This window comes from Phasianus colchicus, chromosome 6 (genome assembly GCF_987193195.1).
Source record: "Phasianus colchicus chromosome 6, bPhaCol1.hap1.1, whole genome shotgun sequence".
NCBI classification, from domain to species: domain Eukaryota; kingdom Metazoa; phylum Chordata; class Aves; order Galliformes; family Phasianidae; genus Phasianus; species Phasianus colchicus.
In genome coordinates, this window is record NC_143441.1 from 27364753 (window position 1) to 27380855 (window position 16103).

At 36.0% G+C, this 16103-nt stretch overlaps 1 protein-coding gene across 1 annotated transcript in view; it reads left to right on the plus strand.

Annotated features, from left to right (window-relative positions):
* Positions 1-16103, plus strand: part of THSD7A (thrombospondin type 1 domain containing 7A) — a 193127-nt gene that overhangs the window by 94212 nt on the left and 82812 nt on the right. Inside the window, exon 7 of the mRNA XM_090142742.1 lies at positions 2683-2886. Within this exon, the coding sequence (XP_089998868.1) occupies positions 2683-2886 (204 nt within the window). The remainder of the gene's footprint in view (positions 1-2682; positions 2887-16103) is intronic.

The following is a 16103-nucleotide window of genomic DNA, read 5'->3' on the forward strand; positions in this document are numbered from 1 at the left end:
TTCTCAAACAAAAAGTGTATAATTTGAATATGTGTGCAAAGTTCTGGCACTGTCTCAGAAGGAGGGTAGAAGCAGCCCCTGAGATAGATAGTGTTGAAGTCAGTGAAAGATTTTACAATTCAGTGACAACTTAAGAATAAGTTGATAGACTATGAAGCATGCACTGATAAAGAGCTGGGATCATTCACCGTTGATAAGAAACACTTTTTTTTTTTTTTTTTTCTGATAATAATACATCTGTGCTGGTTTCTGCTTTCACATATATTTTACACTTCATTCCTGTGCAGAACATATTGTAGTAAAGTAGCATTAAGATACGAAGGCAAGAATGCAGTGACAAGGAACACATTTAAAAAGTCTTTGGGGTTTTTGGTCGTAAATTAGAAAAACTAGCCAAGTCATTGTTGCAGAATGATTATCTGATACAAGCTGAGAATCCAGATTTAGTTCCTTGACTGAAAATGATCATAAGATAGGGCCGTTCTGTATGTCCACCTGAAGGAGTAACTGTAATTACTATGCTAGCTTGGCTTCTATTTCTTAGTATGCTGCTAGCTACACATCAATCTGTATAGCAAATGCAAGTTTTATGATGCTGTCACACAATATGTAATGTGATCTAATCTTGATCAACTGAAAAAGAAAAAGCAGTTCAGTGTATGAACCCATTGGATTAAGTCTCTTCTGAGTACAGTAGACAAGTAACCTGTTAATTTTAAACCCTGCCTAATGGAAATATATTAGGATGTACTTTATGCAACATGGGTTAGCTAAACATTTACTCATTTATCTTATACTGAGATAGCCCAATTTCTATGTGACTGTACAAATGCGTATCATGCCTCCTTCCCCCATGTCTTGGTTTCCTTTGCAAGGTAAATACAGCTTTACATACAGACACTAAACCGTACTGTGCTTTGTCAAGTTCTTAGTTGTACTCTGCTGTAAAGGGATACAAAGAGTTGGAACTTTCTTTTTGGTTGCTTGTTTGTCCTCCAATATTTGAGATGCATTTTGGATTCAAATGTGAACAGCAGTACTGCTGGCTAGTCACTTCTTCAAATAAGAATGAATTAGATATGGTTGTGTAAGATTCAAAAGCTGATGTTTGACATAAATAATTTTAATGGATAAATTATTTTATGCTACTTCTGTTTGGCTGTGGTTGATGATCAATAAAATGAAAAAGTTCAACAAGATGTTGTTGCAGATCTTTCTGCTATGAAATGACATTCTGTAGTGGGTATTTTTCAATATCCTAATTTATCTGTTTTACTGTAATTTATTGTATTTATTCCTTGTTCGATACAGCTGTTTTATAGTAATGATACAGTTATCATCAGCATGCTGTATAATTTTCAAGCATGTAATAACATAAAGTCAGCTTTTCATATTATATTGTTTTTTCCTGGTCAACTTTATGTGTGATTCCAGTTCTTCAAAAATGATATAGAAGTTGTACAGGCCCTTTCAGTCTTAGAAGCTAAGTTCTCTACATATTTCAGTAATGGTTCTTTACTGTATGTCACTTGCCTCCTTTGTTGTAGTAGACACTGGAGTGCTTCTTTGGGAATATCATTTTTTTTTGGTGGCAAGCTCAGTAGATCTTTAATACTTAATTTTATCAAATTCTTCAGATTAGAGAAAACAAAGATGCATAGCAATGTATTATTAAAATATTATTTGTTATAATCTGTTAAGAGGCACATCTCCAAACAGAGAAATCAACTCTTCCTCTTAGTGTGTGAAAACTCTTTCCTGTTTACTTTGTCTTAGTAAAAAGAAAGGAGTTATACATAGCGCTTTATAACAATATTTGAGTATTGTTAACCTGCCTGAATATTAAGACAAAAAAGGAACCTATGAAAAGGTGTGGAAAGCTGCCAAAGTTAAATTAATCTGATTACATACATATTAGAAACTGTAGAAAATTATTACATGAGAAATTATTTGCTGAATCTGTTCAGTCTGATTAGCATATTCTGGCTAAATGATGGCTTTTTCAACACGCCATTCTGAAAGTGAGGGACAATGTGGCTCTTAAAGACTGATATCAGCCTGACACATGTCACACTGCATAATGGCTTATCAATTTTTCCTATTCAAAATGAGTTCATACAGTCTGAAGAAAAGTCTGTAAATGATTGGAAGGGAATGCTAATTACCAACAAAATAGGAATTCATAGGACTTTATCCTTTTCTCCTTTCCACAGTTTATCTATTCTGGCAAGTTAAAGTTTTGTTTGTTTGTAAGCTGATTTCATTCGATATTCTATTTCTACTTGAAAATTCCTAAGAAGAAAACAAGCAACATCTTTGAGAAATGGCAAGCTAGTACCTGGTGAAGATTTGTTAAATGAGATGGATCTAGAAAGAGTGAATCACAGAAAACAAATGCTGTCTTCTGGAAAATGTACACAACTAGGACAAACAGGAGTTGAAGGCAAAGCTTACTTAAGCTCAAAACTTTTAAAGAACTTGTTAAGCTTTACTTCTTTCTGTAATGAGTTCTTCTACCAAATTATCCAAAAGGTTGTGTTGCATTGAACATGTTGGGTGTTTTTTTTTTTTTTTTTTGCACAGACAAACAGAACAGTTCACTCAAGAGAGAGAGAAAAATCTCTCCACTTTACTTTTTATAACTGAAATATTTCACCATTTATATTCTCATGGATATTTCAGGATTTAAACTAAGGAAACGGCGCATCACTAACGAGCCTACGGGAGGAACAGGAAACTGCCCTCACCTCCTGGAAGCCATCCCATGTGAGGAGCCCTCATGCTATGATTGGAGGATTGTGGGGCTGGAGGAGTGTGTTCCTGACAATGAGAAACCATGTGGCCCTGGTACTCAGGTGCCTATCGTCATCTGTGTCAACAGTGATGGTAAGATGCTTTTTCTCGTGTTCCACGCCAGCCCAGAGTGAATATGCTAACATGCAATCTGAAAGAGTAGCATTTTTTGTTCTTCTCAGACTTCTCAGTCCTTGCTAAGACAGAGCCCTCTAAAATAGAGAAGTCCTGTAGTATTGTTGTAGTGGAAATGCTAAGTCACAGCTTGAACCAGTGATTGAGCACCTGATAGGAAGGCAGGACCAACCTATCAGCTCAGGTGCAAGCAATGCGTCTGAGTGACTGGAAGGACTGGATCCAGGTTCTGCTCCTTTCAGAGGATCCACTCCCTCCCAGATCTCATTTGAGGGCTGGCAGTGGAGACAAGGGTATCTTGCTGGAGATCTCTGTGTACTTGAGGCTTTCCAAAGGTAAGTAGCTTCTTTCCTTTATTTCTGTGTCTATGGCTGCTGCGTTTGTGTAAATCCTCACTTCCTGCAGTCCAGAACCTTGCTGCTTTGCTGTCATTGCTGTATTTTCGATCATGTTACAGTTGGTTAGCTAAGATGGGCCCAGTAGTTTCTTTTAGAATTAAGCTATTCACAGCAATTAACCTACACAATGTAGGTTTTCAGAGGTTCCTGAAGAGACTTTGAAAGAGGCATATCAGGAACAGCTACTGTTTTTCAGTAGGTCAAATGTATGCCTGCAGTGACTTGACTGAGTTCCCTGATGTAATCCCACTAACAAATCTGATCCACTGAGGATGGTACTAAATAAAGTGTGAATAAAGTAATATATATTCCAGTAAGCACGTTTGAAAGAAAAACAAAAATGTAGTTTCTGAAAAGCATAGTTTGATGTGTGCTAAGAAGTTGATTTGACAGTCCAGGATGTCTTGCCTCTTCATGAGGTCAAAAAAAAAAAACATTGTTATTCAATCATCCTTCTGTGTGGGAAAACAGATTTTGCATGACATAATTGAAGAAGCTAACTTTGAAAACTGCTTATGAAATACTTCAAACTGTAGGAGACTCAAGAACTACTGTTGGGAGAATATTCCTTATTCATTATTAGTATTATAGTCTGCTCAAACGTAGCATATGAATTACATTAATTGTACTGACTTAGAGTAGTTACAGTAAGAGAATTTGAACTCCCTGTGGAGGATTAAATAAGGAGACACCTCTGGTGTTTAATAACTGCACAAAACATTCTATAATTAGATCAGTGAGAAGTAGTAAGAGGTTATTATAGGGAGATTTAAATCTTAGGCTTTCATGCTCAAAAACTTGGGTCACAAGTTTTTTGCTTCAGATTTCTGTGTGATTTCCCATTGGTTTTGAGTAGTGGTATTTATTTATATTTAATGTTTGATCAGGGTAACTTTTTAATAAATTGTGATAAAGATTATATATGTATGAACTACAATTAACTGAATTGTGTGGCAGCATATATTACTGAAATTATATAGGCATTGTTTAAATCAGCAATCTGTTCTAGGAGTGAGGATTCTAGCTTTGGCTATGTGCCTGTCAGTCTTTGAGATTAAATAGTTGTAGGCACAGCTTCAGTGATAGGGTAAATCATATTGCAATTGTAAAGATTCAATCACAAAGATATGTGTTCAGTATCTTGTGACAGAATGCAAAAGCAGTGGAGGATAATGTAGTGGATTTTCTCATCTCTTCATCGTAATCCCTTATTTATCATAATTAAAGATGTGTTGTGATGTTCATCAGTAATATCAGGCAGATTTTGCTTAGGACTCCTGAGAAAGGATAGCATGGTATAGGAAAAACAAACAAAGCAAGGATCAACCAATCTCATCAGTCTGTCCCTCCAAGCTAACTCGGATCTAGTGTCTCTTTAATATGTCTCTGACGATTCTCATCCATTGAAAATCCTGTAGGCAACTCCTAAATATTCCTCTAAATGCACACCACCATCTCTTCCCAGGTAGCTCCCAACTAGTCCAACTCTGCCATACATATCTCTCTTCACCAAACACTGGTTGTGGGCATTCAGATTGCACTCTATAAAAACTGGGTGAGAAGCATCTTGCAATGAGGGCAGTTTTGCTGCAAGATAGTTTGCAGTAAAATAAAGTTTGGAGGATGCTACTCTTGCACTGTATAAACATCATGGTTTAAATCATCATACAAAATTTGGAATTTCTTTTTTTGAGCACTTCTTGAAAAGGACTACATTGGTTGAGTGGTGTGGTTGACACAGTGGAAGGAAGGGATTCAGAAGGACCTCAACAGACTCGAAAGGTGGGCTTGGGTGAACCTAAAGAGGTTCAATACAGAGAAGTTTTGCACTTGAGCCAGAGGAATTCCAGGTATATGTACAGACTGGGAGGAGCAATCCTTGTAGAGAAGGACCTGAGAGTCCTGGTGGATGAAAAACTTAACATGAGCCAGCAGTGTGCTCTTGCAGCTCAGAAAGCAAATGGTATCCTGGGCTCCATCAGAAGAGAGGTGGTCAGCAGGCACAGGGAGGTGACTGTCCCTCTACTCTGCCCTTCTGAGGCCCCATCTGGAGTAGTGTGTCCAGTCTGGAGCCTCCAGCACAAGAAAGACAGGGAGTTGTTGGGATAGGGCCCAGATAAAAGCCACAAAGATTACTAGAGGGCTGGAGTACCTCTCCCAACAAAGACAGGCTGAGGTAGTCGGGCTTATTCAGCTTGGAGAACAGAAGGCTGTGGGATGATCTAACTGCAGCCTTTCAGTACCTAAAGGGAGCCTATAAACAGAAGGGGGGTCAACTCTTTGCAAGGGTAGATAATGACAAGGTGAAATGGTTTTAAGTTGAAGGAAGGAAGACTTGGGTTGGATTATCAGGGGGCAGTTCTTTACTACGAGAGTGGTGAGGTGCTGAAACTGGCTGCCCAGAGAGGTTGTGGATTCCCCCTCTCTAGAGGTGTTCAAGGCCAGGTTGGATGGGACCCTGGGCAGTCTGGTCTAGTATTAAATGTGGAGGTTGGTGGCCCTGCATGTGGCAGAGGGTTGGAACTTGATGATCCTTGAGGTCCTTCCAACCTAAGCCATTCTATGAGTGACAGTTAAAGCTTGTGGTCCAATTTGAATAAACAATTTGTATTATAATCATATGTTACTCTAATTTTGATCTAAATACAGGGGAATTCATTCAGTTTTGTGAGTGAGAATGATTGTAAGGAGAAACAATATGTAGAAAGCATTAATTATGAAGTAAGTTAGCAGTGTTAGTTAAATGGAAGTAGTCTTAAATTTGTGCCTGGACATGAGAGACTGGATCAAAGGAACTAACGTGTATTTAAACAAAAGTGTATTTTTTTCCCTGGACTTCTATTTCATAAAATGAAAAAGGCTAGGGTTTTGATTTTCAGAATGTGGTGTTCTGTAAATGTCTGCTTTCATGTAAGATAAACTCCATGCTGATGAGTATCTTCCCTTTCTGTTGATTGTTGCATTGTTGTATGTGTTTAAAACATAATTAGTCGGGATAGCATGGTGTTTTATTTTACAAATAGACCTAGGTGTTTTATTTTACAATTAGAATCAAATGGCAGTGTTTGTGAGGTTGTTTTATATAATTGGAATGGGCTTTTCTCTTCAATTTCTTGTAAAGATAAGAGTCATTACAGCCTTTGAGACAATACCGAACAATAGATTATCCTCCTCTGTTGTTGCTAGAAGCCTATGATTGTCATTCTCTTTCCACAGTGGATTGCAGTAATCAGAATTTTCATTCAGTCTAAAAAAAATATGACAGTCAGTACCCCGGGTTGTCATTCCTCAGGCTATAGTAAACTTAGATGTATTTTATTATATAAATGGAACTTCAACATTTACTGTGGAAATAACCTTTTCATAATATTTATTCTTAGTCAACCTTTCAGGGTATTCTAATAAGGAAGTCATTAAGCTCCTTTAAAAAGCTCCTTTCACTTGTGGAAACTCTAAGATTGGTTAGAAACTGATCAGTATTCCACATATACATTATTTTAATAATTAGAGAACTGTGGCTAATGTTCCATGCTATAACCGTGCTACAGGTTAGCTGTAGTGACAGAACTAGAAAGATTTTTTTAAATTAACTTGATTTCTGCTATTTATGTATGTATACAAAATATGTAAGACATACTTGCACCCATGCACACAGAAATACATATGCATTATTTATTATTAAATTATTTAATGCAGTCTAGAAAAATGACTTTATAGTAGATTGATTTGCTCTGTTTCTCTGTAGCTATGGCAATCTGAAAAAAAGATGTTTCAAAAATATTTTTGTGTGTTTTAAAGATTTAATCTATATTGAGAGAGCTGGCCAATTCTCCACTGTGGCAGACACATTAGTGCTAATATTATGTAAATGAAGCAAAATTAGTTCTGACAAAATTTCCTTCAAATCTGCAAAATTAACTGCTGGTGAAAACGTTTACAGAATGATGGCTTGCTCTCTGTTTTTTCAGGTTTTTGCCTTTGGGCTGAAGTCTAGCACAGGTACCAGCAGTGGCTTTTGGTGCTAGTGTGTTTCTGATCTTCAGATACTAGCCTGAGATTACTTGCTCGTTTTGTAGGAAGGTTTAAGTATATCCACTTACAGTTTTTATAGCATAATGGGCTTTGTAGCACTGCATATGTCTATTGATAAAATGGATCTTTCTTAGAAGGGCAAATTTCCTCTGGACCTTGTTCAAGCTCACTAATTGTTAGGTTACAGTTGGCTCCACGGGGAAGGGGAAGAACTCTACTGTTCTGCTGTCTCTCAGCCATGAGAGATGGCTGGCTTTGGGAGAGGGAGCCATGGCAACGATAAGGCTCTTTGTGTATGTGCAAATGCCTGCAACTCTTTGAAATAGCAAAATTGTTTTTTAAATTATCTAGGCAAAAGATATATAGATGTCTGTTCATGAGAGCTACAAGTTCTTTACGGTATCTGGTCATATATGAGTGACACAAATTTGGCCTTTGTTAGGCTGGAGTACAAGTTCAAAGCCCCATTAACATCAGTGTATACTGATGTAACACAGGTGAGCAGTACCCTTTTTGTAATGGTGGCAAAATAAGTGTTAGTAGTTTATTAAAACATGCAGAAGGAGGATTAACCTGTTTTGCTTAGATTAGATATAAAAACTTCAAACAGATTAGATTAACTACTTTGCATGGAGCAGCTCCAACACTGCAATCCAAAGAAAAGCAGTGTAAATTTCCTTTATTTCTGTTATTTTCAGCTAGCATGATCAACTAGAAGACTATAAGATGGTCCTGTAGGAATTTATCACTTTATTATTGTTCTCTAGACTCAAAAACACTGATTTCTGAAACAACTGTTTCTTTTACTGAATTTAATTTTGCAGAAAACATACATCTTCATGTATTTTAAATTCTCTTCCATAGATTCCTAATTAACATCTATTTTGTTGAATAATCTATTTTATTTTGTTGAATAATTTGCAGCTTGTGGTTTTATTTTTTTTTACAATAGATATCTATTTAAATATATAGAGTAATCTTCAGCAAAGAAACTGATCTGCTGGTGCTACCATTTTTACTTAAAATATTTTGGATGGTTTAAAATATGGTACTTCCTGTATACTTGAGTTTGATTCATATATCTGCTAAATGAGTAGCAGATGTTAGTCTTCTTTCTTTTTCATAAAGGGAAAATACAAAGAGACTTGAATGGAAGTTTATAGTAGTGCCTATGTTTAAAGACACTATTTCTTTTGCCATTTCTGTTATGTGGCTGTGTGGATTGAAAGAAGAAACCATCAGTCTAATTGGATTGTTGATGATTATTTAATAATAAAATACCTACTTTGTGTCACTTTATGACATAGTTCTTTAAGAAGAATAAAGAGCCAAATTCAAAACCTAATTATGTTGAATTATTGAGGTAATTCTGCAAGAGAACCAAGAACAGATTCTGGCCAATGCTCAGCAGTCAATTAGTCAAAAAATATGGTGGCTAATGACAGTTTCTTTCAGCACATACTGCCATACTCTTACAGGAACCTGGTTATATGTGCATTAGTCATCATTTCTCAATATTAATTTCCCAGCTAATGTCATTATGGAATTGATTGAAACAGTTCTTTTCTCCCTGGCAGCTTTTTGGCGGACTATCGTGAACAATTTAAAGGAATGTATGATGTGATGGATGCTTTGTTCTTAATTGTAAACATACAAAATATATAACATATGATCATGTGTTTGCTTTGTTTTGGCTTGTCTGACAACATAAAAAAATGAGTGTTTTTATTGGATGCAAACATCAGAATTTGTTACTGATGGCAAAGTACATTTTTTAAAAAATTTTTCAAATTGGTATTCTTAGAGTATTGGAATGTTTCATAGCACTGGATTTTTAAGACATTTCTATTTAACGGGATTTGCTTTATTTAATATAAAAGAACACAAGGAGAATTTAGCACACAGTACTGCTGAAAGAATATGGAATCAGGAAGTTTTATAATCAATAATTCTTCTGTCGATGAAAGATTGCATTTAATATATCATACCAATTCCTTTTCTATCTCTCATCCTGACATTAGGGAAGTGAACATACCCCTATTAAATTCCACATCACAGCGGATGCTTTTAGTGTTTGTGTAACACTATGTAATTTCATTATGTGAGATGACTTAAATACCTCACTTATTACAACAGATACTGAAAAAATTAACCTGGATTGTGAAGTGATGATTTCAATTAAAGAAATAAGTAAAACAAAATTAGAGTTTCATCTAGGTAGTGCAGTCAACTATTACAACTGATGTCACTACAATAGAGTTTTGTTTGTATTCAAATATATTTGATGAACTGGAGAGTTGCACTTTATGTGAACAATGCCTATAGTGATGTTAATGCCTACAATGAATATGGTTAAGTTAAAATATTTTTAAATTAAGCTGGTTTTTATTATGTCATAGACAATAATTTGTCTGCTTAGTTAGATGATTTTGCTTTGTTTTACATTGTTACTTATAAAGTATGCTATAACATCTTTGTGGGGAATTATGTACTTGTGTACTTAGAACTCGTTGGACATCCAGGTATAGAGACTACTGTAGTAGGAAACACAAATATTTCCAAACTATAACACAGAGAGTGCAGCTACGTGTTTCCTATGATGCACACTTTCAGTAATCTGCTTTTGGTTTTGATGGCGCATCTGGGTGGGAAAGCAGGCACAGTAACTGCTTGCAATAACAGTAGGCAAATTAGGAGGGGGGATTTTGATGAATAAGTTGTCATTTTCATAGCAACTTGCATAGCAGAAACTCTGTCCTGATTAGACTTTAAGCTTTGTCATAGTGAATGTACTGGACTGGCGATTGTGGATGCATTTTGAACTATTTGGGTTTGGGAAAGGTCAGTTTTAGGCTTTATGTTCTTTCCTTGTGCCACTTTACATTTTGCTGCAACTATGTTAGGTCAAAAAGGGTATTTATGGACTTCTGGATGGATTATAAAACTGAATTTATAGAACCAGTGTTGAATTTTGGTCTCAGATTTGTGGGTTAATTGCTTAGAACCATACTCTGAAAATACTTACATTGTTTTTTAATACGTAACTCATAGAAGATGTTACGTGTATAAAATTATTTGTATTATATCTGTAAAATAAATACAATTTTATTGGGAGATGTTACTGATCAGTATTGTGTAATATGTATGATAAAATGTTCTAGTACAGTATAATCTCATTAGATATAATGGGAGTCAATTTTTCATCCAATAGAAAATAGGGGTTTCACAGGCCTAATTATTTTTTTCTCATTTCCTGCAAACTAATATTATATTTTCTTAAGCGTTGAAACTAATATTTTGATAAATGATCACATTGAGACAGAATAAAGAATAGAAATTTATCCTCTGTTCTTAAAGCCTTAAGTTGCTCATTTTTACCTTTCTTTCAGATTTTAACTTGTGTTGAGCACTGATTAATATAAAAATCCTCTTACCAGCCAAGACGTATTTGATTTCACAAAATGAGTATTTTTGAGGTAATTCAAAGAGCCTGAAGATAATGTGTAAATGCCTTCACTTGAATTATTAAAACCACTTCAAACTAAGTGTAAAACATAGCTGCAGTGATTATTCCAAATCAGAACAACTGGGGAGCACTCTCCTGTGTTCCCATTGATCCATTCCTGTTCTGTGGGATTGGTAGCTTTTGACAGAATTTCAGCTATGTACACCCACAAAAGTGTTGCAGAGGGAAAGGAATAATTTTATACACTGGATCTAATGAAACAGGGAGTAGAAAACAAGAGGGAGAGACTGCTACTGACTAAGCAATGTGATTAAGAGCTGGGGAATGTTTTGTCCCTAGTTTTTTCCAGGACTTACTGAAATCAAGTGAGAGAAGGGAAGACATAAAATGTCTGGATACAATCAAGACTAGGAGTAAATTTTGGAGACAGATTCAGTCTGGTGGCAGTTAGCCCAAGGAAGGATTTGACAAGAAGATGGAGAAAACTTCATGGGGCTGGGTGGAAGGGGCAGTAGGTAGTTGACTGGAATTAGTGTCTGGAGAATGAAGCTAGATAAGAAGCATAGGAGAAAAAAATTAATCCTTTTTAGAACTGGAATGCAGTGTGTTGATCTATTCCAGCTTTAGTCTCATGAGATCTCTGGGCAGAGTAGTACATGTCCAGGATCAGTGCAATACCCATGGGAGAATTACTGTTTTTCATTTGACTTCTGTTTTAAACTATAAAATTTGGAAGAAGTATTAAGTCAAAATTAACTAATGTAGCTTGCAAAGACAAGACCTTAAACAGTAGGAAATTTAGGTTGTTTGTCTGATCCTTAGGAAAATGTAGCAGATGAAGTCTTTAATTATTTAATTGTGCTTACGTGATGTTTTCCCCACAGAACCTGCTACTAATTTGTGAAACAGATATATCTCCTTTGGGGATTAAGTGGGCATTTTGTAGTAATGAATGCTTTATCTTTTAGACAACTAGCTTTCGTTGTATCATTCTTCAGGGTTTAATTTTATTCTTTTTCTTAAACATGAGCAAAATATAAATATTACTGACCTGTCACACACAAAGTGTTTGGAAAATAAAATGTGTAACTCGGCATCTGGTAGCTGTCATAGAAAGATCTTAGGAAAAAATTACCAATTCTGTTTTAATAACACTTTTAATTAATGTATTGTAAATAAAACATAAGCTCAGGCTTTGAACAAAGACAGTAGAACTGAAAATACCAAATAGATAATCATGAAGAAGCTTCTAGTCTGTGAACTGAAGGAGGAAGTAACCCAGCAGAAAAATAAGCAGCATGTGATTACACTATTTAAAAATAATAATAAAAGAAAACCTAATGCAAAGGCAACTTTAATGCTAGCATTTACTACTGTTTAGCTTCCTGATTGGGGTAATTAATGGATTAGCAGTGTAAAGCTTTCCTGAGGAATTACTGGATATCTCATATTATTTTAATGATTTTAGACATAATTTTTTTTATATTTTATAAAAAACAAGCTGCTGCATTAGTGTTTTCCAGAGGAAAAAATATTACTTACAATCTACTTTAAATCCCTTCTTCTGAATATCTTAGAGTTTGTGTGTGTGACACACACACACACACACACACACACACACAAACACACAAAGAGTAAAAAAAGAATAGCACTAACTAGAAGCTTCTTAAATTTTGTGGAAGGCTTCTAGAAAACCAATGAGACCTTTCTAGTAGAGGAAAGGAGCCTAATTTATCGCCAGGTTGCAAGTGATTTATCAAGCAGAAGTGAATCTGTCAGATTTCTGAGACTCTTTAGTGTTGCATAATTTACTAAAGCTTAAAAGTTGTGACATCCCTAGATTCTCAAATGTGTTCCCGTTACTTTTCATTTTCCTGCATGGCAATGATATTTCCTTAACTTAGTGTATGTTTATAAGGTGTAGTGATATTTACCTCTGATTGCTTTACTGAGAGCTCTTTCTCTGAATACATATGCTGAGAGGCTGGGAAGAAGAAAAACAGTGGAAGTGCGGGTTAGTCTTAGTCTTCTACAGAGGAATTGGTTATGAAAATATTTCCAAAAGACAAGATTAATTCATAGTCTGAGCAGCCTAAGGGCATGCGGTGCCTTCCACTTGTAATGATGAGAAGTTATTCATTGCAGGATGGATAAAAAGATGTTCTCCAAAGACTGCATTTAATCTGGCAGTAGTGGGACACTGACAGAAGCATCCATGAAATTAATTATAAAACTACTCCTCAGAAATGTGTAAACATGACAGTGACAGTGATCCCCTTTACACCTCTTGAGTCCTCTGTTTTAACTGTGATTGAATTGAGCTGTCATATCACATACAGAGTGACAAGTCTCTAGAGTGACTAGCTACAGCTGAATGAACACAAAGAAAATGTTTATAATGATCTTTTACTGCATAAAATATTTTTCCTTATTCTTGTAACCTTTTTAGGTTACAGGTATACATGAGTTGCAAGCATCATGCATTTATGAATTTGCCACTTTATAGCAGTATGATACTAGATAACTGACAAACTGAAAACTTTATTATTCTGTCAACTGTATGTCATTAGTCATTCTCATCACCTGTGGATAATGCTTTTGCATGACAGAGAAGAATAATATTTGAATGTTGAAGGAAAATATTTGGTGAAACTGTTATGCTGGAGTATTTATAAGTTTGTGATGCAACATTGTGAGTTGTTGAGCTTAAATTTTTGAAATTATCCTCCAAAATTCATATTTATGCAGAATATTAGAAGCTTGAAGATCATAAAAGTTATAGATATTTAGTGTTTCTTCAAAAATAGGCATTTCTAGGTAACTGTCTAAAATATAAAGATTTGCATCTCAGCATAGAGACTGTTGAAAGGATTGACTGGCAAGCATTGTCTTTCTGTGGGTATTAAGGTCACACTTTTCATGCTACAGTTTTTGTAGTCTTGCCTGTTGTTTCCTTCTCATGCTTCTGTTTGTAGCTTAGATCCCTGAATGTTAATCAAATTTAGAACAACATCAGAATTAAGTCATTTTTGATTGAAAACACTGACATTCCTTAGCTGTTCCCAAGCTTGTTCTCCATTCAGTCATTGGGGGGAAGAATGAAATGTCTATAATAGTACTTCAGCAAAATGCATGTTACAGTTTTCAAAACTGTACAGCTCTCTACTTGTCCATGTCTGATGCATTTAAAAATCTGATGATACCTTTGGAGAAATAATTCCAGTTCATTTTATAAACAAACAGATATAATGCTATTCTAAAATAGATTAATTTTGTATTTTCAAATCAATACATCTTAAATCCATTACCAGTGTTAAAAATTGCACTGCAAATATTTCTAGAATCAAAGACATTTTTTCACTATTAAGCACAGTAAAATTTCTGTAACACTTTACAAACAAATTGAGTGATTTATTTATTTATTAAACCCATACTTTTTTTTTTCTTGCTTTATAAATTGTAGTTGGGTATGGTGAAGCTACATAATCTTGAGATTGCCTGTATCTGTTTATGGTGAATTGGTGTTGTTGTCAAGTGTTCTTAGAAATACACTAAATTTTAAAGAGATCTGATCTTCCAGATTTGCACTTTCTTATTTCCTTACAGCTCTTTCAGCACTTTTCCTCTCTTCTCTACTCTGCTTAAAATGGCCTATTGGTCTGACATATTGATCTTGTTTGGTCCCAAGACTAATATTGATTTTATTCTCAATGGTACCATAGCCTGTCATCAAACTTACTTTTTCTTTCATATCAAGATTGCTTGATTGGCTTATCTGATGCTAGAAGGCAACTGCATTTGGTTATGATCAATATGCTTGCATTCTCTGTTCTTTATCATACTTAGTAAAGCTACAGTAACAAGTGAACTATGAAAATGCTTCAAGTACCAGTCAAGAGGTAGGAAAATCTTACTCCTCTTGTTATGAAATGTTCAGGTATTCCGCTCTTTATTCAAAATACTGAACTGGTATTCTTGGGTTAATTTTTATAGTACAGCACACTCTTAAAGTGCAGCTGATTTTCTGCTAAAAGCATATCATCTTTGTACCCTTGGAAGTGAATGCACCCGAGAGTGCTGTTGGAGCTGGCAGTTATAGTTGCAAGGGTACTCTAATCTTTGGTCAATCATAGTAATTCAGTGAAGTGCTTGAAAACTGGAGGCAAGCAAATGTCACTTTTATCTTTATGAACAGCAAGAAAGAGGACACAGACTGCAGGCCAGTGAGCTTCACTTTGATCCCTTGGAAGGTAATGGAACAGCTAATTCTGGAAACCATTTCCAGGCACAGGAAGAAGAACAGCAATGGGAGTAATCAGCATGGGTTCACCAAGGGGAAGTGATGACCAACTTGATAAGCTAATATAATGAAATGACTAGTCTAATGGATCGGGGGGAACAGTTAGTATAGTCTTCCTAAAGTTCAGAAAGGTCTTGGACGCCATCCGTTCTAAGGCTGTTATAGAGAACCTGTTGAAGTATGAATTGAATGAGGAGAAAGTGTGGTGTATCAAAAACTGGATGAGCAGCCAGACCCATAGGGTAACTGGTCAGTGGCACAAAGTCTGTTCGGAAGCCAGCAGTGGGTCCAGTCCTGTTTAATATCTTCACTAATGATCTAGATGATGGTGTAGAATGCACCATCAGTCAATTTGCAAGTGGGGAGTGGTTAATATGCCCCATGCCCCAAGGAACCTGACCCTAGGAAGAAACAACCATAGGCACTGAGTACATGCTGGGAGTTACCAGTTGGAAAGCAGCTCAGCAGGAAAATACCTATGAGCCCTGGGGGACACCAACTTGAACATGAGTTAGTGATGTGCCCTTGCTGCTAAGGCACCTAACAGTGTTCTTGGCTGCATTATTACCAGCAGGTCAAGGCAGGTGATTTCTTCTCTACTGAGCACTGGTGAGATCACATCTGGAATACAAAATCCATTTCTGGATTCCTCAGTACAAAACACAGACATACTGGAGTTCTGTGGAGGGCTACCCAGATGATCAAGGGGCTGGAGCATATCTGCTATGAGGAGAGGCCGAGAAAGCTGAGCCCATTCAGCCTGGAGAAGAGGAAGCTTGTGGGATCTTATCAATGTCTATATATACCTGAAGGGAAGGTGCAAAGAGATCGGAACAGGCTCTTTGTCCACTGCCAGGAGAAGTGGAAATGGGCACAAGCTATAACACAAGAAGTTCCCATGACCATTAGGAAGCGCTTCTATATTGTGCAAGTGATGGAGAACTGGCACAAGTTGCCTAGAGAGGAAGTAGTAGTCTGC